Below are 23,706 nucleotides of genomic sequence, written 5' to 3'. Positions count from 1 at the left end.
GCAGTTAAAACCCCACAAATTCAGTATCCCATTTAAATTCCCCAGTCCATGGATTTCCATAGAGTTGAATGTGGCACAGCAACTTCTTCCCATGCCTCTTAAGCACCATATGACTTGTCATACAAACTATAGAGTTCATCCTCACCATGACATGCTATTTATTGGATGGTCTAGGATGTTGGGTGATCCTCTGCTATAAGGTATAAAACAGTTACTTTTGAAAAATATCTTTGGCTTCTCATGGTTGATATGAAAGTAGATGTTTCTGGACAGAGCTCTGACTTACTGGGGCTTTTGAATCTTGTTTCTTAACAAACAAGATAGGTCCTCATGAATCTACCATCATGTGCCTTTGGACTTGGCTGAAATTTGAACCCCTTGTGGCTTATGTATATTCAATATTCCTCTTCTATAACTAAAGCTGATTTTTTGCTGTTTTATGTACCCTAGAAATTAGCAGCATATCAGGCTGCAAGAAATTATAATTCACCCTTTTATTTTGAAGGGGAAGAAAATAAGTATTTAGAAGCTTAGTGTCATTTCTTAAGGTTGTCTAAATGTCAAGCTTATCAAAATATAGCATTTATCAATTATATTTGCAATCTTCCCATTATTCCCTTCTTGGATTAATAAATATATTATAAGCAGGCATATTAATGTTATGAGATATTGAAAACTCTTTGCACTGTCATATAATCATATGTCAAAAATTTGTCTAGTTGAAAACAAGGATTTTTTTTACTGTTTGGCTAGACAAATCTATTTTGTTTCTCTTTTAAACATCTACTTTATTTCCTTTTGTACACCACACAATTAATTAAAGGCAGAAGAGTAATGTGCTGTAAAGGGAAGTACAAGAAATTGTTACCTCAGAGTGAAATAATTGTTGTAAATCAGAATGTTCCTGCAATTTTGATTATTGAGAACAACCTAGAGCTTCTTCCATATTTATTAGAAAACCTTCCCCTCTCCTTCTTTTCCTAAACTTCATAAGACTTCTCATTTTAAGAAATGAATAATGTAATATATAGAAGAATGCCATTGTAAGCTACAGTTTTCATAGATAACTATGTTTTTGTCCCAATAGAGATGAGAACTTACTTCCAAGTAAAGTGCTTAAATCCAAACAAAACAATCATGAGCAGACTAGATTTCTTAGTGTGCATTTGCCTTTCATTTTTCAAATCATGAAAATAAATATTTCATTCTATGAGAGGACTATATTTTTTTAAGAATGATGTATATAATTGTGAGAACATCCTATCATTGAACTCTAGTTTACTTTCAAATGTCTTTTGATATAGTCCTATAAAGATTATCAACCATTTCTGCTTTCATGATTTCATGTTCACTAATCAGTAGTCTCTCCCTCATTTAATTGGACATGTATATAATCCAGATGGACATTTTCTTTCTCATAATTATTACTCCTTTTTTCTAGTATTTTAATTATTTTTAGCCATAGGCATTTATTTGTCTTTTAAAGGCCTTCCAGTCCCAATCAGAGTGAATAAACAATTAAAAGGAAGAAAAATTTTGCAGTTCTTCCTTTCCTTTTGATTGTTTGTTCTATATAACACTTAAATTATTCTTTTATGCAATTAGTATATCAAGGAAACTGGAGAATTATGCTTTAGGCTACACGAATGGAAAACATGTTAGCATTTTCTTTGTGAAGTTTCCAGGGTGTCACAGGAGATTTCTAATGTGCTGCTTATTTGTGTTCTCTGCAGATCTTTTTCAGTTTATTAAGATGCTGGAGTAATAATTAAAATGTTTCTTAGCCTTCCTTATGTTCTGCACCTCACTGAAAACATGTCGGCAGAGAAAGCAAACGTTCATTTCTCAATATAAAACAGAGCCTGCCAGGGATCCTGCCAAACCCAACCAACCGTGACAGTCAAATCAATGTATGTTTTGGTTTAAATTTTTATTTTTGCCTGTGCTTTAGCAACTTGACTCTGGTATTTGTTGTTCCCTGTGGCTTATCATTTTATGGCATGGCTGTTCCTGAAATTGACAAGGCTTCCTGCCTACCTTTGCGATGCATATGTGGGACACTATAAACTATAAGAAAAAAATGACATTTTGACTCAGAAAATATTTATTTTATAGTCCCTACATCTGTTTTACAGCACTCCTTTTTTTGTTCCTCCATCAGTATATTCACTGACAGTTGCTTGCCTCTACCTTTTGTCTGGATGTTACAAATTCTGAAATCAGTATCCCAATTTACAAATTAGAGTTTTTTTATTATTATTAACCCAAGTGATTTGATTCTCTCATCAGTCTGTGTTCATATCAGAAAACATAAATGAACTTGAATTTTAATTTTGTTTTATTTTACAGTTGTGGAGGCAGGATAAGCGTACCATGGAGGTAGGAATGTGTGTTAGACTGCACGGCCACTTTATTGCTGCTGAGTCACTTAAAAATCTCAAGGGGGATTATATTTTTTAATTTGATAAATTGAGCCAGAGAAAACATAAGGGATCTAAACTTTAATCATTTAGAAGCATGTTGTCTTGGATAATAATATCCCTAATGTTGTTGTTAAATTCTTGGACTCTAAGATTCTGATTCTGGTTTGAAGTCTGAATTTTTCAGTCATGATATATGTGAATTTGGACAAGTTATTCAACTTTTCATGGTTTAAGTTTCTAAATAATGGAATTTACTTCATAGGGTGTGTTCTTTTCTCTGTCCTTTTTTTTCCCTCTAGTGGTTTTGTAAGATATAATACTTCATTCTATAAATGTTTCATGCCACTGCAGACTTTTTTGGTTTTATATGCATTTACTATTTTAATTAACTTAAAATCAATGATGACTTAATATGTATTAGCTTGACTGTAAAAATGACAAATTCAGTATGATTTTCAACTCTATTCATTGCCTTTTCAAATTCCACTATTTTGTGATGTACTTTAAATTATGTATTTTTTAAAACCTTATCTTGCAGAATCATTATTAAAACATTGCTTTGCTCCACAACCTATTAAAATAATTATCCTATCTCTGTATAACTGATTCATTTTTTTCTGTGCCAATCTGTAAATGCTAATGGTAATTAAATACCATTTTCTCCTTTATGTCCCTTTTATCTCAGTTTCCATAACATCACACTTCTCTGATTTCTTGCTATAAAATATCTCTGCTTCTTCCCAGACACCTTATCAGTTTTTAAATTCTGTTATATCCATCCCTAAATGCTGAAAATTCTTAGGGCACTATCTTGTGTGATCACTAAGAATTTTTAACCTCTAGGTTGGTTTTAAATCCCCTTCATTTGCAAATGACTCATTTCCATGTTCCAGACTTACATATACAATATACAACTGCCTATTTGATATTTTGTCTTGAATGGCTCCCAGCATTTCAGATTTATCCAAAATGAGCTTCATAATTCCCAATATCCAAAACATGCTCCTGATAAATTACACTTTCTATAATTTTTACAGTGACCCCCCCTATCTCTAATACTGCTTTTTGGCTTAAAAGCTGTGTTTTCTAGTGTATATGCTGAATGTAGTGAACAAAGCTTTCTTTTGGTTAGTACCTGTCTGGTATTGTTTTCAATCATTTGACTTTCAGCCTTCTGTGTCCTTGTGTTTTAGGTGTGGCTGTTATAAAGGTCATATAGTTTTTAATCTAAATAGACAATATGTGTTTCTACCCATGGATTTAGTCATTTACATTTATTGAAATTAGAAAAATATTTGGAGGAGTTTCTCTCACTTTATTTTTTTCTTTGTGTCCTGCTTTTCTCATACTTTTTTCTTAACTGTTGAATCAAAGTTTTTGCTTTGTTGTTTTTCACTTTTTTCCCTCTATTAGTCTCTCTACTGTTCACATTAATTGTGATCACTTGGTTAAGGTAGTGCCTGCCAGGTTTCTCCTTTGAAAGTTCATTTTTCTTTTCATAATTAATAGGTATTTTGTGGGAAGATACCTTGAGACTAGGTAAAAATCCCAGTTTTTATCATAGTTATGCAGACTAATTTTAGCATGCATTGATGTTTTGTGCTGAGAATAAGTAAATGGTGGTACTTGTCAATTGATTTTTCTATTTCCATCATTGTTTCATTTATTAATTGGAATTCTACAGTAAGGAAGAGTTTTTCCTACTATACCATCCACCTATCTGTCTATCTGACTTACGGATATTATTTTTATGGGTTCTGCTGAATAATTTCATTATTTTCTTGCTCTTCTTGTGCCAAATCAGTGAGAGCTCCTTCATGTTTCCTTCTGTTGTATTTAAAAAATGTTCTCATCAGATTTTGAGCACCTCCTTACTTTTTGAAACAAAATGTTTTAGGCTCATCTTGTTTTCTTCTCCCAGCCTTGGAACCAGCAAAATTTCCAAGAAAACAAAATTTCTTTTATTAGATAGTGGTATTTAGAAACCAAGATCTGAGCACTAAGAGTGCTCACTGCTCCTGGAATGTCATTGTTTATAGGCCCTTTCAGTGGACATTTCTAGGAAATATATTTTTATACACCAATTTCTGCATCTATATGTGTGTTTGTATATAATGTGTAATCTATTGAGAAAAACCATGAGTTCATCCTTACATTGTATTGTTTTCAATACATCATGGGATCTTTATAGCCTTTCTCTTTCCTTATATGTAACACCTTTTTCTAACAGTGAGGAATCTGACTTTCATTATCAGCAGTATGTTTACTTGTTTGTTCCATCCTGGATACACATAAACTATACATTCAGAATTGCTAACCTATACCTCTGGGAATAGGTAATAGGAAAATTTAATAATTAGAGTTCAGTTTATATACAATTCTTTGTCTTAAAGTATAGAATCAGAGTACTATTTTCCAAAGTTAATTAGTTTATTTTGTCTCCCTCTTCAGTTGTTTGAGTTCACTTGATGTCAATAATCCATTTTGGATTACACCCAAATTGATTGGGTTGATTCTATTTTTTAGACTTTGTGAAACATTAACATGGTACTGAAAATCAGAACTTAACAAATATTTTACTCAGTTTGGAAGGTTATCTTATTCTAATGATAATAGTTTCTTCTTAGGTGGAGGGTGGTTCATTCATTGACACAGTTGAATTTTTTCTTCCTTTTGTGTAACAACTCTGTGTAGCTGTATTGCTCTTGCCTATTCATTTGTAGTGGATTTGGCTAGTTTATAAGTGCCTAATCACACCCTTTCCTGTCAATGTAGCAAAATCCAGCTTCTTTAGTTATTTTTCTTATTTAATGGTAGAAGAAGGAGTTGTGTATCCTCCAACTTTTTAGTTCTCTTTTGTGTTTCAAGACCCTGTGTTTTTTCCTTTTGTTTCTTCTCCCATTCACTACACAGTGGATAAAGATTGCTTTTCTTTTCCTTGTTATATCTTTCTGTCCCAGAAGAATATTGTCCGTTCAAATCAAGCATAATTTTAAGTCTCTTTCCTATGGTTATGCTGGTTATACATTCACACTTTTTGCTATTTTCACTTGTGAAGGGGCTTACTCTTTTTGGTGATGGTTGCAGATCAAATTTCCAGTCATCAGAAGTGCCCTTCTTCCCTTCCTTCTTTCCAAGTTTTTCTGATTGCTGTTAGTTGGCATAAAGGTTTGTGACAGGGCAGTGGAGCAAGAGAAATTGCTCATTGAATTTGATGGTTTTCTCTTATTTTTTTCCTCTAATATACAGTTATTTTGAGATTTAGAAATTCTCCATTTTCAAATTATACTGAGTGTTGTGGAGTTTTGTCTGTGTATATATGTAATGTGTGTAGTTTCATTTGATCTTGTCATTGTTCAGCATTTTTTTTTTTAGCAAATACATTGAGAATGCAACCATTGGCTTTAGCCACCTGTAAGTCATAATTGTTTATTACTACATTTTCTCTCTACTGGTTTAGAAGTTTCACATCTTATTGTCAGCCATTTAGTAGGTCTTTGAAATTTATTTTGTGTATTTATGTTAAAAATATAATATAAGTATCTGAATCACTCTCTCAAAAATTGTGTGGATCTTAGAACATTTTGTTTGAATACTTGCCACCCACATTTTATGCTACTCTTCAGTATTTCAATTTGTTATTTTAAATACCATCTATATTTGAATATGTTTTTTATCTTCTAGAGATACTGCTTTTTTTTTTTTAGATTTGTATACTTAAAGCCACTTTGTTATTTTCCAGACCTTCCTATACTTTTAGACCTTTCTTGTGAAATTATTTTCCTTCCACTTGAGGTATATCCTTCAGTCTCAGAGTATTTTAGGAATAGAGTTTTATGTTTTGTTTAACTGAGGGAGCCCATATTCTATTTTCAGTCTTGATAAATAGTGTTGGGTGTGTGGTTGCTAATAAACATTCTGGATTGAAAAATTTTTTGAAGGGTATTAAGTTTTGCTTTTTGTCTTAGCACTTTGCAAATAGATCATTGTGTTCTTACTACCATTGTTGCTTTGAGAAAGACTGTTATCAATCTAATTGTTAGTACTTTGTTGGTCTGTACTGTGCCTGCTTTAAGATTGTCTCTATATTTAGAGTTCTACAATTTCTTTATGAATTGGGTTTCCTTTATGAATAAATTCATGTATTCCATAACTTCTGGAAATTTTTGAGCAAACTCCTTTATTATTTTCCCTATTATCTCTATTCTCTCCTTCTGGGATTCTGATTAAATATGTATTAGACATTCTTATCATATCTGCCAGACCTCTTAACCTTCTTTTACGTTTTACATTCTTTGTCTTCTCTGATGAAAATTCTGAGTGATTTCTTCAACTCTGTCTCCAGTTTCAATAATTCTCTTTTCAGCTGTGACAAAGCCATTTTTTTGACCCATCCTTTGAATTTTTTTAAATTCAGTTTTTCATTTGTAAAAGTTCTATTTCTTATCTTTCCAATGTGTACATATTTGAGAGCATTGTCTTGCTCATTTTTGTGATTCTATGTTTCTTTATTTGGATTTTTTTACACAGTTTTAAAAATAGTTTGTCCCTGAAAGTTATAATGCTGGATTCATTTTGATACTAAATTGGTTTGTTGTTTCCATCATTATTTGTTAGTATAAGTACATTTATGTGTTTATGTATTTCTCTGACTTGCCTTACTTCATACTCCATAAAAGAAAGGAAAAAAAAAAAAGGTCTGTCTATTCAGATCTTAAGCCATAGTTTATAGTAGTTCCCATTCATTTTCTTCCGCCCTCAGATAAGTTGTTTTTAAATACTCACTCTGCTTAAAAAAAAAAGACCATCTCCACTAATTGGAATGTTTTCAGGGCCCTTGCATATCCCACAATGTCTCTCTTTGTTCTTCTGACAGTTGTAATTCTTGGGTAACAGTCTTTTCCTTAGATCCTATTTTCTTGTGGTACTTATCATTATAGAGAAGTTATACATCAGCTGTTCTTATCTATTGTAAATAGTCTGTATTGTCTGCTAGAAGGTGTTGAACTTTTATCTAAGTTTGAAGGTATTATCTGAATATGGTTTCTTTGGGGGTTATTCAGAAACTTTGCAAGGCACTAAAAGATACCTATCTATGTGAAATTTCTGATCTTCATTCAACTTGGATTTTTTTTTCTGTATCTTTATAATAACTTCTGCAGTATTGATTTTCTCTCCAGGCTTCCCCTATATAATTTAGTTCTTTCATTAATGCCTTGCCTCTTCTTTCACTATTTTCAATCCTTTATTCTTCTGAGGGCTAGACATTTTAAAGTCTGTCTGCCATTTATCTCATTCAACTTTATATAGAAAAAGTAGATTATAGACCACATCCAGTGAGATTTTTAACTGAAAATACATTTAATATTGACCTGAAATCTGTTATATGAAATCTGTCCTACTTTGTTCCCACTTCAGTGGTTCAAGCATCTTCTTGAATCTTCTTGTTGTCTTCACTTAGTAGTGTCCTTTCAGAAACAGATATCCAATTCTGATGATTCCAGAAACTTCTTTCCACCTAGAAAATTGTTTCACATATCTGTTGATTTTTTTCCTACCCCTTAATTGGGAAGAAGGTCTACAAGCAATTTTCTTCCATCTGTGATCTCCTTGAGAAAGAATTCTGCTCTCCATCATAAGAGGGAGTTTTGCTTGGCTAGTTTTTTGCTTTTTAAGACTGGTAAGAATTGGCACCAGTCTGGTCAGGATATATCTCTCATTGTAGGTTGCAATTCAAAGCCTTATTTGTGGAAGAAAACAGAGTTTTTAATACTATGGAGCTTTGAGACTAAGACTTTTGGATACTAACCATGTAACCAATATTCAGGAGTCTAATAGACATTAACCAGCCATCTTGGCTTTTGAAACCGCTCAAAACTATTTCAACAGTATTGTTCTCTCCCTCTCTTTCTCTTGAATTGGCCTATTTTAGTTTTTTCCTTGCATTAAGTTTTGTAATTAAAATTTGAATCTAAATTTTATGGGAAAAATTAAACCAGTCTTTCTGCTCCAAGGGAAGTTATCAGTAGTTTTTCTACTAACATCTGGCCCATCCACTCAAGAAGAAATTCTTTTGAAAAATTTCCTGTCCCTCCTATAATTTTTAATACATTCTAGAAGCAGTACTCATGGGCCACCAACATCTGGTATATAGCTTTTCTGCTTATGCAGCCACCTCATCTAAGAGAATACCTGCCTCATTGTCTGGCTTTATCCCCCTGACTTGGGTACATTAGTGTATTTATCAATGTCCCTTATCCTTAACTCCTAGACCAGGCATTATTTCATGGAAGGGAGAATCATGTAGCACAAATTTCTAGACTTTGACATCTTTTCGGTTTCCAAGTACATACACAAGTTTTTTTTATTATCGTTATTTTTAGGATGTTATTTCCATTAGGACATATTCTTTATATACATAATTTGAGGTTTCAAAGATATCTTAATAGTCCGATATAAAGCCAGATTTTTACAGAATTAATTAGTAAATTAATCAAGTTAGTAAATAATGTATTTACCTATAATGGATGTGGTACTTTATTTGAGATTAGGATTAGGGAGAGTTACCTTTTACATCTACAATTTAGCCAAGAACAAAAACCTATACATCTGTAAACCTAATAAAAATATTAAGTAAGGGATTATGAAACCAACCAATATTTAAATTACTAATGTTCAGTAAAATATATGATTCCCTAAGAGGAAGCCATCACAACCAGGTCTTTCAAAATTGATGTGAAGTAGAAAGACAGTTACTGGGAAACCATTTTACTGGGGAAGGAATAATAGTGATTATACCACCATGGCCACAAAAGCAGATTCTGTGAGAAGTGAAGGAAGTAAAAACTGTGGCTGAATGGTTGATCAGGTTGATTGTGGATGTTCTTGAATGCTAAGGCAAAGTTTATGCTGAAAGTGATGTAGGTTTGATATAGTGAAAATAGTTGTCCTGGTGAGGTTAGCACAGTAGACAAGGAGAGAGAGGTTGCAGGTAGGACATCCTAGAGGAATCCTGGTTCAGGGTGGTGTAGATGTAGACTTAGAGAGGTTGGTGCATGACTGGTGAGGGATGTCACAATAGAAAACTAGCAGGACTTGTCAACTCTTGGGTGAGTTGTGTAGGATCAAAACCTTTTTGCTAATTGAAAAGGACATCATATAGGAGATCTCTTTTTCAACATTATAAAGTTTTGGAATTGATCATATGAATGATGTTTAAAAAAAGTAAAGTATGACAGTGTGACAAGCCCCAGAACTAGAAAAATAATGACACAATAATGAACTGCTTGTTCTTCAGGCCAGACGTCTGGTGCTCTTGGCTATTCATGTTTTGCCCCCACTACTCTCTGACTGTGAGCACATAGTTTGAATCTTTCCTATCTTTATTTTCTGTTCCTGTTCAGTAAAGTAATGTTGCTGCCTCCTGCCCCCACCACCAGAGTTTTATTGACCTAATTCCACAAACACTTAAAAGCACCTATAGTATGTGCAAGGCCTTGTGCTAGGCACAGAGAATCAAGGAGATGAAAACTGGTGTGTGGTGATTAGGTTAACAAATAAACCCAAGTACATTTTCACCAGTCTTTTTTTCTAGAGGTTTTTGGGAGATAGGTGTTTCACTCAAATGAGCAAGACACAAGTGGTTTTCACGTGGGGAGGACTATTGCATGTTTCTCAAACTTTATAAATCATGACTGCTTTTCCTTCATTCTTGGAAATTTAGACACCAAACATTTATTTTCATCTCCACTAGGGGACAGTGTGTTACCATTAGATGTTTTTCGTCCATATCAGCAAAGTATATACAGATTTTTTGATTTGATATTAATCTTAGAAATGTAACAAAATGGTTAAAGACTAATGCCTAAAGACTACAACCTAGAATTTTTGTATGTTGTATGTTATGGATGGGTGAATATAGAGATAGAAATATTTACATATATATAGATAATAGCACACTTCTCTTTGTTTAGAGTGTTCAAAATTTTGTGGTGTGTTGATAATTTTTGCATGAACTCACCAAAACAAGGGTAGATGGCAGAAGGATATAATATCAAAACATGAGCAACCTGAATTTCAGGACAGTTTTGTACTCATGACACTGAATTGAGCTTTTAGGTATGGAATTTACTGAGACAATGTAATGTCTACCTTCAAGAAGGGCTGTGGAATTTCCTGAGACATCGGAAACCTAAATATATATACATATGTTTTAACTTTATAATTTTCCTTTTAACAGAGTATATTGTGTTCTTTAGGAATGATGTGTATGGAGGATGGATGAATATCTCTAAAAGATTTCCGTTCACTTTGTCTATAAAGATTTGGACAACAATGACATCATAGCTTTACCTGCTACTCTTCCAGACCATATTCTACAAAATCCACATAGATTTGATTCTAACAGTGTACCATAAATTAGTTTATACCTCTTTAATTCCGGTACTGATGGACAGATAGTACAATGATAGGATTCAATGTTTTAAACCTTTTAAAAAGTTCCTCGAGTTTATGTACACTGAGAATTTTTTGCCAAAAATTGGCCTTTGAGAAATTGGAAGGGACAATTAGGAAGGAATTTTGAAGACATGAGCATTATAGAAAATTGACTGGTTGTACACACTTGTAAGGTACAACTTCTTAGCGTGTACTTCTAGAACTGCAGGCTTCACTTGTCCAAACTGTGAAGTAGATGGTGGGGAGGAAGGAAAAGAAGAGCTGCTATGAATTGTGGAGGTGCTGCTCATTGTGACTCTTCTGTGAAACTTCATAGAAATCTACTACTTCCCCCGACGTCCCAAAAAGCTTTGAAGTCCCATGGGAATTTCTGCATGGAGATTTCACATGGGGAATACCTATCAGCAACAAAAACCACACACACAAAAAGATTAAAGTCCAGTATTCCAATGACAAGACTTGATTACTATAGACAAAATTTAGAATTATCTTATGCATTTAAAAGACAATGGTAATTGGAATTTTTATGCATGTTTCATCTAAACATAGTATATTTCACCTTAGTCTTGAAATTACAAGGGATAGAGAAATAGCTAAATATGATGAGTTTCATGAGTTTCTGGATAAAATCCATGGTGAATTTTAATCCTAAATCCATTTGAAAATATAGAAATTTAAAAATTATTATGTATTGATATTTTGTCTAATATTCTGCCTAATATTAAAAAAAAACCTGTTAAGAAATGCTTTAAGATCTCAATGAGCAATTATTAACTTGCTGAATAAAAATAAGTCTAAATTTCTGTTTTCGCTTTTAACTTGACTTCCATGATTTTTTTCTTAAGCTCTATAGAAAGCTAAGGCCTCATGAATTATTAATATGATTCTTCCTTGGACCTTTAAATGAAGACTAGAATATTCAAACAAATGTTTTCTTTGTACAGGTTTTAAATACTTTTGTGGAGAGAAGTGTTCCTTGGAAATTAGGTCAATGTTCTATATTACTAATTTTATATTATAAAATATCAAATTTATTTCTCTGGATTTTAAACAGTCTTGAAACTAAATATTAAAGCAACATTTTTCTTATTTCTTAAAAAAATTTTTTAAAAATTTCTGTTTAAGGTTTTTCTGAAAAACTTGACATCATTATGAAATGAACAGAACAAAATAAAGCAACTAATTACAGCTATGATAATTTAGATTTAAGACAAAATATATATTTTAACACATCTTATACCATTAAATGTCCTCTTTTATTTAAATTCAATAAATGTGTGCTTTTGATTTGTCTGTGTGGGAATGTAAACATTGGTGTGCTATTTTTACACTTTATGTTCTATATGGCTGGTGCACAAAAATTAAGGTAAACGTGAAGCCTAGGAATTGCTAGAGTTACATATAGTACATAAACTACTGACAAATTTAATTTCAGTAATTTTTCTTTATTTTTTATTGTGGAAATTGGGGTATCCACTTTTCTTGCAGTACCTTTGTAATGGCTGTTTTATCACCTTGATATGCCACAATGAAAACTAGCTGTGATTTTTTGTTCCCCAATTACTTCTTGTCCATTTTGGAGTCTGTTGTTTTTCCCTCCTCTTTTTCTCATCCTTTGGTTCCACCTCCTTTAGGAATTTTTCCAGCGTCATGTGGTCTTTCACACTCTGAATTTCTTCCTCCTTTTATGCCCAGCTATAGCAGTATACAGCTACAGTTTACAGTCTAGTCATTTGTATACTATGTACATTGTATTGTATGGTTTTTCTAGGAATGGGGTTGACATTTTTTTATTCTTGTTTGTTTCATAGAGTGACTTTTCCGAAATAAGGTGGCTACTGTAATAACCATGTGTGATTTTCTAAATGCACTAAAGAGGTTTCTTGGTAGTGAGGTGGTGGTGGTGGTATGTAGTGGTAGATAGGGAATAGGACAATGGAATAGTACTGTCATAAAGTATTAAGATGATCATAGTAATAATTCACCAGTTTGGATTTTTTTTAACTATCTTCAGCATCACTGATACTATCTTCTGCTCTACCCATCTTGTATTAAATCAGCCCAATTAATTCTTAATTTCAGGTATTAAATTTTACAGCTGTAAAATATACTTTATTATAGATTCCAATTCTGTGTTGAAAATTCCCATTTTTCATCAATGTTTCTATCTCTTCCTCTATTTTTAATATAGTAATCATAGTTATTTTGCCATCCTTGCATGCTAATTCCAATATAGGTCATTTCTGCATATGTTTAAATTGATTTTTTTCTTTTCTTTATAGGCTGTGTTTTCTGCTACTTTGCCTTCTGATTTTTTATACTTCATTTTTTAGAATTGAGAAGATTGTATGGGGTTCCCATATGTCCTACATCGAGTTTCCCCTGTTATTAACAACTAATGTTCATAGCCTCATTCATATTCCCTCAGTTTTACCTGATGTGTATTTTTATTCCAGGATCCCATATTCCTTTTAGTGGTCATGCCTCCTTAGGCTTCTCTTGGCTGTGACAGTTTCTCATACTTCTTTTGTTTTTGATGAACTTGAGAGTTTGGAGGAGTACTGGTGAAATATGTTGCAGGGTGCTCCTCTGTTGGAATTCATCTGATGTTTTTCTCATGATTAGACTGAGGTTATAGGCTTTCAGAAGGAAGTTCACGGAGATAATTGACATTTTCATCACTGCATATCAAGTGCATACTATCAACATGATTTTTCAGTATTCACATTGACTTTGCATATTTAATTTTAGCTTCAAACATTTTTATTATATATTTGGAAGGCACAAGGGAACATATGTATCGATACATATATGTACATATAGCACAATGACCACCTATAATGTTTCTCTGCTCCCCTCCCTCTTAAGGATTAAAAACACTTTTGCTTATTCACTGGCAGTAAGAAATTCCTTTTAAATTATCTGAGTTTGCATTTTTCTTACCTGTTTTATCTATACTTTTAAAGAGATATGTAATTTTGAGAGGAGTTTGAAATCCATAAATTGTTTGACTATCTGATCTCTGTACATGTAAGAATTTTCTGAGTACTATGTGTCTCACCATCTTGTTTAATCTGTTTTAAATTTCCATATTTTTCAGGGTTAAAATGATTGATAGAGCTCAGGCAGAAAGGGAAAACAAATAGTGAACAAACAGATTTTTCTCACTGAGTTCTAATCTTTCCAAATGATGCCTATAAAACATGCAGAAGTAAATTCATCCTTAAAAGAACATTCTTACCTAAATCCATTAGCTAAAGATATATAAGTTATGGAGCTATCAAAATGAGCATAAAGATTTATTCTAATATATAGGAATGTGATTTTTATAACCCTGCCATCTTAAACAGATTTTTCCTTCTTTTCTTTACTTGTTACTGTGTTGCTGTCATTATGACAAGTATAAACTAGTTTCAAAGATAGCCTTTTTTTCCTGTTTATTTTTGAAGGGGAAACCTTAATTATCATCATCTGTTATACGTCTCAATTTAATAAATGAGATTTGGAAGTAGATGTGTATTTTAAACCCTGCAACACTGCAATTAATTAATCATTGAGTGACAAATACATATCTATAGTTGGTTTGTATTGTATTCAGTTTTAGACTATTTATTTTTATGTTTATGAATGATGTGGTAAGGATGATATCTACTCCCATATAAGTGAATCACATTTTAAAACCAAGCATATTTGGCTTTAGAATGATTTATTTATATGTGATTTAGGTCTTGTGACATTCCGGAAACCAGTACAGCATTTGAAATCCAATACTGAAATGTTATTAAAACCAACTTGCAAGAAATAAACCAGCCACCATTCAGCCCCTGTGCATCTTCCCCAGCTCCACACTTTAGAACCAAGTCAGGGAAATTGATGGGAAAGAGTACCACAAGCAAATGTTATAGATGAGAAACCCTAGGGCCTGTATGTCAGAGGCATGGTGGATTTGGAAAGTCTTTGATAATATTTTCTTTGTACTGTTGCCAGGCTTCTGGTTACATATGCAAATAGGAGTAAACAAAGTTACCGAAAACTGGTCAATGTTAACAAACTAGTTAACTTGAAAGGGTGATGATACTCCTATCATAGTCAGTGCCTCCTTTGGTTATGATTCATGAAGAGCTACCATGTGTTAGGCATTAAATTAAATGTTCCATATTCAAAGATAAAATGAAAACTTGTTTCATCAAGAAACCCATCATCTGGTGGAATAGATGGTCAACTAAAAAGACTATAAGAATTCACCCAAACTGGGCTGGAAGATAGGAGTCGAGGTATATTTCAAGTCATTGATACCTGGTTTGACCCACAAAGAGTAACTAGGGTTGGCTAGGTTTGGAAGGTTGTGGGGCAGCTTTTCTGGCAAAGGGATTAGCTAGTGCAACGGGATGAAAGTGTAGAAAAATAATTTGTTTGGGCAATCTTGAAAGTTTATATGGCTTGGAGAATTGAGTGGTTGTAAAGGAGCAGCATGAAGAGGCTGGAAGGAAAAAAGCCTCTTTTCATTACCAGGTAAAGTGTTTTATCTTAATCCTGAAGTTCAAAGGTAGCCTCCAGAGAACTTAAGGCAGGACAGTGATGTGATCAGATCTATATTTTAAAATGAGTATTTTAATTGCTGTGTGGGAAATAAGCGAGGAGAGGACAAGACTTTAGAGAGACTATATGTGATTGTTGCAGTAATTTGGGCTGAGGTGTTATGCTGGCAGTTGTAGAGGAGTACACTTATTCAAGAAACATTAAGGAAGTGGAGGCAACAGGTCCTGGTGATATAATGTACATTGAGATGAGGCATTGAGGAAGATGCCAAAGTTTAAAGACTGGTTATCAGACCCCTCTCTTGTGAATATAGCCCAGTTCATAACATAGAGACCTTACAAATATCTTAGCTCTGTTTTGACTTTTCCTTCTTATTATCATCCCCTCATAATTTCAATAAGCCTAAATAATTAGAATGAACATATTTTCGTAGGCAATGCGATTCCAAAGGCAAAAAACACATTTTAGCGACTTGTGAGATAACTCATTTCACAGATTTGCCTAATCCTTACTTCACAAGCAGCAAGTATGGCTTTTTCCCCTACACCAGTATGCACAGTCTTTTATTGGAAAACACTCAGAAACAAGATGAAGAAAAGCTTTGCATCATTGATGAAATATTCACACTTCAGTGAAGAGCCAAAGTTGGACAGATGTTAGGTTAAGAGAAAATAATCTTGTTTCATACTGAGCATTTGAAATTGTGTCACTGTTTTTCTTGGTATCTTAAGCAAATATTTTTTGCCTATAATGAAAAGTGCTTGTAAAAGCATTTCTCTTTGATTTGGGAATACAACTCCATGCCAGTTGCTAAGGTCTGAGTTCTGTAGTGTATCAGGTCTAAAGAGCAGCAGACCTTGAAAAGTGGCTCCTTGAATTCATGAAAACAAAATAGAATGGTGGTTGCCAGGGGCTGAGGAAAGAAGGAAATGGGGAGATGTTGGTCAAAGGGTACAAACTTCCAGTTATAAGGTGAATAATTTCTGGGAATTTTATGTACAGCATGCTGATGATGGTTAACAATATTGTATACTTGAAAGTTGCTAAGAGAGTAGGTCTTAAATGTTCTCACCCCTCCCCCAGTAATAGTAACTCTGTGAGGTGATAGATGTGATAACTAGCCTAATTGTAATAATCATTTCACAATATATATGTATATTATATCACTACATTGTATACTTTAACCTTATACATTGTTATTTGTCATGACATAAAGCTGAGGGGAAAAGTAAAAATAAATATTTTAAAAAATGAAAAATAACACATTAAATTTAATGTGTGATGTCTTTTTTTTTCTCTAAAATAATTATTATTTTATCATTTCTCCTCAGGATGATCAGAAGCTACAGGAAAGTTTGAGGCAAGGTGCCACTATTATTGCTGCCTTAATCAAAGAAAGAAATCCTGGGCTCATTGGTCAGCTACTGGTAGCATGAAGAACACAGAAAAACTACCTATTGGGCTTTCAAAAATGTTTACCTAAGTATCTCTTTTGTGCTTCCCACCCTATTGTATGCAGTAGAATGTGTGTCTTTTATGTCTCATAATTTGTAGGATGGGATTCTTGGATTATAAAAGTGGATCAATGTTTATATCTGTGAAATAAAACATTTACTTTTCTGCATGTCAAATATAAATTACCAGAACAGAAGAGAATAAGTAAGTGGAGAATAATAGCCTTTACATACTCTTCACAAAGGCTTGGAAGATCATATAGAGATAACGATGGGTGAGTTAAACATCCAAGGATGAGAAGTTAGAAAACCAACTATTATCTCTGTGTTAATTAATAAATCATACTATAATGAAACTACTAGGTAAGTCTCAGAATTATTCTTAATTCTAAAATTATCCTCTCACCATGTGATATTTGACTTATATTCTAATACTTTACACCTTAAAAAGTGGATAGGTAGATAACAGGGAACTCTGGCTCAAATATCTTCACCATTGGCATTACATTACTTTAGATCCATAAAAGAGATGTCATCTCCTCCCGCCTTTCTACTGTTGTAAAATACTATGTTTTCCTTGGTTTATGAAATATAATTTTGACTTATTTGAAAAGGTCTCTGATTTTGCTGAATAAATTTAAAAGAAAACTGTAAAGCTTCATAAAACTGAAGTTATTTTGGTCAATCCTGAATTGTCTTCTAAAAGGCAGGGAGTGATTGTACTTCCAATAATTAAATAAATTATTCTCCCAATATAGACACTGCAATCTTTTTAATCCAGTTCTTATTCTTTCAAATTTCCACTGGCATGTACATCTTAGATATTGATGGTTTTCCCTTACATTGCATTTTACAATTATGTACATCCAGTTATTAGAGATGCCTTTTATTCTATATTTAATTCACTTTTTAAAAACACCATAGATCAGATTATTCCAGGGCTGAGGCTGCATGTGGCAACTATAAAAGTTGCATGAGATGTTTCAAGTTAAAGACAGACTATGAAATTACTACCTTGTGGAACTTCTTAACATGATGGATAGTATTCCCTATGTTTCTAAAGTATCTATATTAGTAGGAGAGTTTATATTTCACCTTAAAGTAATAGTGAGTAGAATATAATGGATATGGGCTCATTATTAAAATTCGTTCTCCTAAATGGAATGTATTGTTTCAATATAGCCTAGCCTAGCCTCAACTTGAGAACTAAATGCTGTTTCAGCCGCCCAGGCTCTGGTACTTTGCAGCAGCTTGAGCTAAAACACTGACGGAGAAATCAAGGGGAACATTGGCTAGTGAGAAGACGCCACAACGTGTGCCCTGACAGGGTAACTAAGAGGAGGATGCACCACCACTGCGCGGTGAGGTCCTGATCCTGAGACCACGAAGAGAGCACGTCCTACAAAACACCGTTGCAGCTCGATCCACGGTCACGGGCAAGGGAGACAAGGGGAAGGCCTAGCATTCTCAGAGACTGAATAACACAGAGAGACAGGCCTGAGTCCGGGGCAGAAAAAGGACATGAGTGGGAACGGTGAAAGGTGAGGCAAGCCTGCAGTGAACAGCGCCGAACCCGCAGGCATGTCTGAGGTTTGAGAAATATGCAGAGGCCGGGCATAGGAGCAGCTGCAGTGGGAACTCTCTCATTGTTTCCAGGTCTTCCCCAAGTCTAAAATTATCTCAGAATAATGAAGTTTCAAAAAATCAAAGAAATATTTACTCATTATTGTTTTTATTGTTATTATTATTCTTATTATTATTAATATTTTTAACTGTAATGAAGCAAATTTTTTATACTCACCGATCCCTGGGAAAAGGAAGCTGCCATGCCATGCTGAGACCTTATGGGGAAGCACCAGGGTAGGTCAGGAGGCAGAAAGATGGAGGGAAAAGCATGGGCAGGGCCTTATTGTGGTTTCCGTGAGAGAGGGCAAGCCAGGGCAGGGAAGGGCAGTCCAGCTTAGGATTAGTTAGTTTGAATCATTTTAGCAGGCTCAGGTTAGAGGTTCTGTCTCTAGTTACCGGGGACTTGGCCCTGGGGGTGATCAGAGCAGAGGACTACTGCCCCCTGGAATGAGAGAGCCAGATGGAGGTGCTTCACAGCACTGGGGTCCGGATTGGTTGGTTTGTATCTGAAAGGTGTGCTCCCCGATGAGTTGTTTGCCTCTCTAAGAACTGGCTAGCCCAGCAATTCTGCTTGCAGTGCAATAGACCCTGGGGATGTTGCTGGGAATCACTGCCTCTAATAGCCACTGTCCCTTTCTTGTTATTAGTATAACCCTGTTTTGCTTGGGATAGATTTTCAGCTAAAAATCTTAATTTGTTAGGCTTCCTTGGAAGTAGGAGTGGCCATGGACATCTCTGGACAAGGAGAAATAAGTGGGGTCTACATGGTGGGACTTCCAAGAAGAGGACTTCCTGAGAGAAGCTCAGCGACGTGTGTCTCCTACCCTTCATCCTTCCTCCTTGGTCTTGTCTCGAAACGTGGTTACACTGGAGCCACAGGAACCAAATGGCAGCCTTGGAGAAGTAAGTCACCTGTGGGAATGGACTAGGCCTAGCCTAGCCTAGCCTAGCAGAGTAAAATTAATAAATAATAAACGTAAGAGTAAAATGAACAATTTTAGTGAGGAAGCATATCTTTTAGAGATGGGAAAGGCTTTATTTTCTCTACTACTCAAATATGTATACGTTAAAATTAGTTATTGCTAGCAGAAATCAGTTCACATTAAAAGGTAGATTGGGATAAAAGCAGAATTGATTTTAACACTGGCACTTAATACATTAGTTCTGAGATACAAAAACAAGGGGAAGACTTGATAATTACCAAATTGTTTTTAATTATCTTCTATGAGCTCACAACTAGTTTAGATCCTCATTTAGTTTTTTTGGAAGAAAAGAGAAACCCCTGATTTTTATAAGGGTTTATACCGATTGATTAGACTCATTTACTTTCTTAACAAGCTGGGTCAATTGCTCACTCCCAATGATTAGACTTATGTACTTTCAGCTGTGTGAAATCCTCATCTAGGCCTGGCTGGTAGGCTACACCTAGCCTAGCCTAGTTGCCTAGTAGCCAAGTATCCTAGGAGTCCGTTAGCCTCGTGGCCAATTCACCTAGTGGCCAGTTGCCTAGTAGTCTAGTAGCCTAGCCTAGCCTTGCCCAGCAGCCTAGTAGCCAAGTATCCCAATGGCCTAGGGGTCCTTTGGCTTTGTAGCCTCGTGACATAGTGGCTTAGTCGTCTTGTAACCTACTGGTCTAGTAGCCTAGTGGACTGGAAGCCTAGTAGCCCAGAGGCCGAGGGTCCTTGTAGCCGAGTGGCCTAATGACCTAGTACCCTTGTAGCCTACTGATCTAGTAGCCTAGTGGTCACGTAGCCGAGTAGCGTACCCTAGCCGAGCCTAGCCTAGCAAAGTGGCCTAGTAGCCTGGGTTAGCCAAGCCTGGCCTAGCCTTGCCTACTAGGCTAGTACCAAGGAGCCTAGTAGACTTGTAGCCTAGTGGCCTAGTGACACTGTAGCCTACTTGACTAGTGACCTAGTGACCTAGTTTCCTTGTAGCCTACTGGTCTAGTGACCTAGTTTCCTTGTAGCCTAGTAGCCCACAGGCCTAGGGACCTAGTGACCTAGTAGCCCTGTAGCCTAGTGGCCTAGTGACCTAGTAGCCTAGTAGCCCAGTAGCCCAGTGCCCTAGTGGCCTACGGAACTGGTAGCGTTCTAACCTAGGGGCCTATTAAGCTAGTGGCTTAGTAGCCTCATAGTCTAGTAGACTATTGGCCTAGTGACATTGTAGCCCAGTGTCCTAGTAGCCTTGTAGCCTATTGGCCTGTTGTCCTAGTAGTGTAGTAGCCTTGCATAGCCAAGCCTAGTCAAGCTGCCTAGTAGACAAGTGGCCTAGTGGCAAAGTGGCCTTGTAGCCTTGTGTCCTTGTGTGTTAGTGTCCTAGTGGCCTTGTAGCCTTGTGGCATAGTAGCCTAGTAGCCTATTAGTGTAGCGTAGCGTAGCCTAGCCTAGCCTAGCCTAGCAGCCTGGCGTATCCTAGCGTAGCCTAGCCTGGCCTAGCCTCGCCTAGCTTCAGCTGCCCAGGCTCTGCTTCTTTGCAGCAGTCTGAACTAGAACAGTTACTGAGGAATCAAGGGCAACTTTGGCTGTTGAGAAGACACCCCGATGTGTGCCCTGACAAGGTAGCTACGAGAAGCACTGCCCCCCACCGTGCTCCATTGTCCTGATCCTGAGACCACAAACAGAGGGCGTTGCGTCCTCTGAAATCCCAGAGCAGCTTGCTCCTTGGTCCCCGGCCCGGGAGACAAGGGGTGGGCCCAGCCTTGTCAGAGACTGAATAACACAGACGGACCGACTTGCGTCCGGGGCAGAAAAGGGACGAGTGGAAACAGTGAAAGGTGAGCCGAGCCTGCAGGGCACAGCGCTGAACCCGCGAGCATGTCTGAGGTTTGAGAAATACGCTGTGGCCGGGACCAGGAGCAGCTGGAGTGGGAATTCTCTCATTGTTTCCAGCTCTTCCCCAAGTCTAAAATTATCTCAGAATAATGAAGTTTCAAAAAATCAAAGAAAAATTCACTAATTATTGTTATTGTTATTATTATTATTACTAGTAGTAGTAATAATTTTAACTGTGATGAAGCTAATTTTTTGTACTCACCGATCCCTGGAAACAGGAAGCTGCCATGCCATGCTTGGGCATTATGGGGAAGCACCAGGGTAGGTCAGGAAGCAGAAAGATGGAGGGAAAAGCATGGACAGGGCCTTATTGTGATTTCCATGAGAGAGGGCAAGGCAGGGCAGGGCAGGGCAGTGCGGCTTAGGATTAGCTAGTTTGAATCATTTTAGCAGGCTTGGGTTAGAGGTTCTGTCTCTAGTTACCGGGGACTTGGCCCTGGGGGTGATCAGAGCAGAGGACTACTGCCTCCTGGACTGAGAGAGCCAGATGGAGGTGGTTCACAGCACTGGGGTCCGGATTGGTTGGTTTGTATCTGAAAGGTGTGCTCCCCGATGAGTTGTTTGCATCTCTAAGAACTGGCTAGCCCAGCAATTCTGCTTGCAGTGCAATAGACCCTGGGGATGTTGCTGGGAATCACTGCCTCTAATAGCCACTGTCCCTTTCTTCTTATCAGCATAAGCCTATTTTGCTTGGGATAGATTTTCAGCTAAAAATCTTAATTTGTTAGGCTTCCTTGCAAGTTGGAGTGGTCGTGCACATCTCTGGACAAGGAGAAATAAGTGGAAGTCTACATGGTGGGAATTCTAAGAAGAGGACTTCCTGAGACAAGCTCAGGGACGTGTGTCTCCTGCTCTTCGTCCTTCCTCCTTGGTGTTGTGTCGAACGTGGTTACACTGGAGCCACAGGAACCAAATGGCAGCCTTGGAGAAGTAAGTCACCTGTGGGAATGGACTAGGCCTAGCCTAGCCTAGCCTAGCAGAGTAAAATTAATAAATAATAAGCGTGAGAGTAAAATGAACAATTTTAGTGAGGAAGCATATCTTTTAGAGATGGGAAAGGCTTTATTTTCTCTACTACTCAAATATGTATACGTTAAAATTAGTTATTGCTAGCAGAAATCAGTTCACATTAAAAGGTAGATTGGGATAAAAGCAGAATTGATTTTAACACTGGCACTTAATACCTTAGTTCTGAGTTACAAAAACAAGGGGAAGACTTGGTAATTGCCAAATTGTTTTTAATTATCTTCTATGAGCTCACAACTAGTTTAGATCCTCATTTAGTTTTTTTGGAAGAAAAGAGAAACCCCTGATTTTTATAAGGATTTATACCGATTGATTAGACTCATTTACTTTCTTAACAAGCTGGGTCAATTGCTCACTCCCAGTGATTAGACTTACTTACTTTCAGCTGTGTGAAATCCTCATCTAGGCCTGGCCGGTAGGCTAGGCCTAGCCTAGCCTAGCCTAGCCTGTGGCCTAGTAGCCTAGCCTAGCCTAGCCTAGTGGCCTAGTAGCCAAGTATCCTAGGAGTCCGTTAGCCTAGTGGCCAATTCACCTAGTGGCCAGTTGCCTAGTAGTCTAGTAGCCTAGCCTAGGCTTGCCCAGCCGCCTAGTAGCCAAGTATCCCAATGGCCTAGGGGTCCTTTGGCCTTGTAGCCTAGTGACCTAGTGGCTTAGTCGCCTTGTAACCTAGTGGTCTAGTAGCCTAGTGGACTAGAAGCCTAGTAGCCGAGAGGCCGAGTATCCTGGTAGCCGAGTGGCCTAATGACCTAGTAGCCTTGTAGCCTACTGACCTAGTAGCGTAGTGGTCTCGTAGCCTAGTAGCGTACCCTAGCCTAGCCTAGCCTAGCCTAGCCTAGTGGCCTTGTAGCCTGGGTTAGCCTAGCCTGGTCTAGCCTTGCCTACTAGGCTAGTACCAAGGAGCCTAGTAGCCTTGTAGGTTAGTGGCCTAGTGACCCTGTAGCCTAGTGGCCTAGTGACCTAGTGACCTAGTTTCCTTGTAGCCTAGTAGCCTAGTGGCCTAGTGACCTAGTTTCCTTGTAGCCTAGTAGCCCACTGCCCTAGTGGCCTAGTGACCTAATAGCCCTGTAGCGTAGTTTCCTAGTGACCTAGTAGCCTAGTAGCCCAGTAACCCAGTGCCCTAGTGTCCTAGGGAACTGTTGGCGTTGTAAGCTAGTGGCCTATTAAGCTAGTGGCTTAGTAGACTAGTAGTCTAGTAGCCTATTGGCCTAGGGCATTGTAGCCTAGTGTCCTAGTGACCTTGTTGTCTAGTGGCCTAGTGACCTGCTGACCTAGTAGCCTTGTACCTTAGTGGCCTAGTGGCCTAATGACCTAGTAGCCTTGTAGCCAACTGATGTAGTAGCCTAGTGGTCT

The 23,706-nt window shown here is 36.5% G+C and overlaps 1 protein-coding gene across 2 annotated transcripts in view; it reads left to right on the top strand.

The window, feature by feature from the left end:
- Positions 1-21,458, top strand: part of CRPPA (CDP-L-ribitol pyrophosphorylase A) — a 321,192-nt gene extending 299,734 nt beyond the window's left edge. The window contains exons 10-12 of one of the 2 annotated variants that reach the window (XM_036894528.2): positions 16,751-18,414; positions 19,201-19,402; positions 20,976-21,458. In XM_036894528.2, the coding sequence (XP_036750423.1) occupies positions 16,751-16,855 (105 nt within the window). In that variant the 3' untranslated portion in view covers positions 16,856-18,414; positions 19,201-19,402; positions 20,976-21,458. Of the gene's footprint in view, positions 1-16,750; positions 18,415-19,200; positions 19,403-20,975 lie in introns of those variants that run through there. The other variant, XM_057504562.1, reaches the window with a different exon arrangement.
- Positions 21,459-23,706: the final 2,248 nt, after the last annotated feature.

The sequence above is a fragment of the Manis pentadactyla genome, chromosome 7, assembly GCF_030020395.1.
Source record: "Manis pentadactyla isolate mManPen7 chromosome 7, mManPen7.hap1, whole genome shotgun sequence".
Taxonomy (NCBI): domain Eukaryota; kingdom Metazoa; phylum Chordata; class Mammalia; order Pholidota; family Manidae; genus Manis; species Manis pentadactyla.
This window is presented reverse-complemented; position numbering and strand designations above follow the sequence as displayed.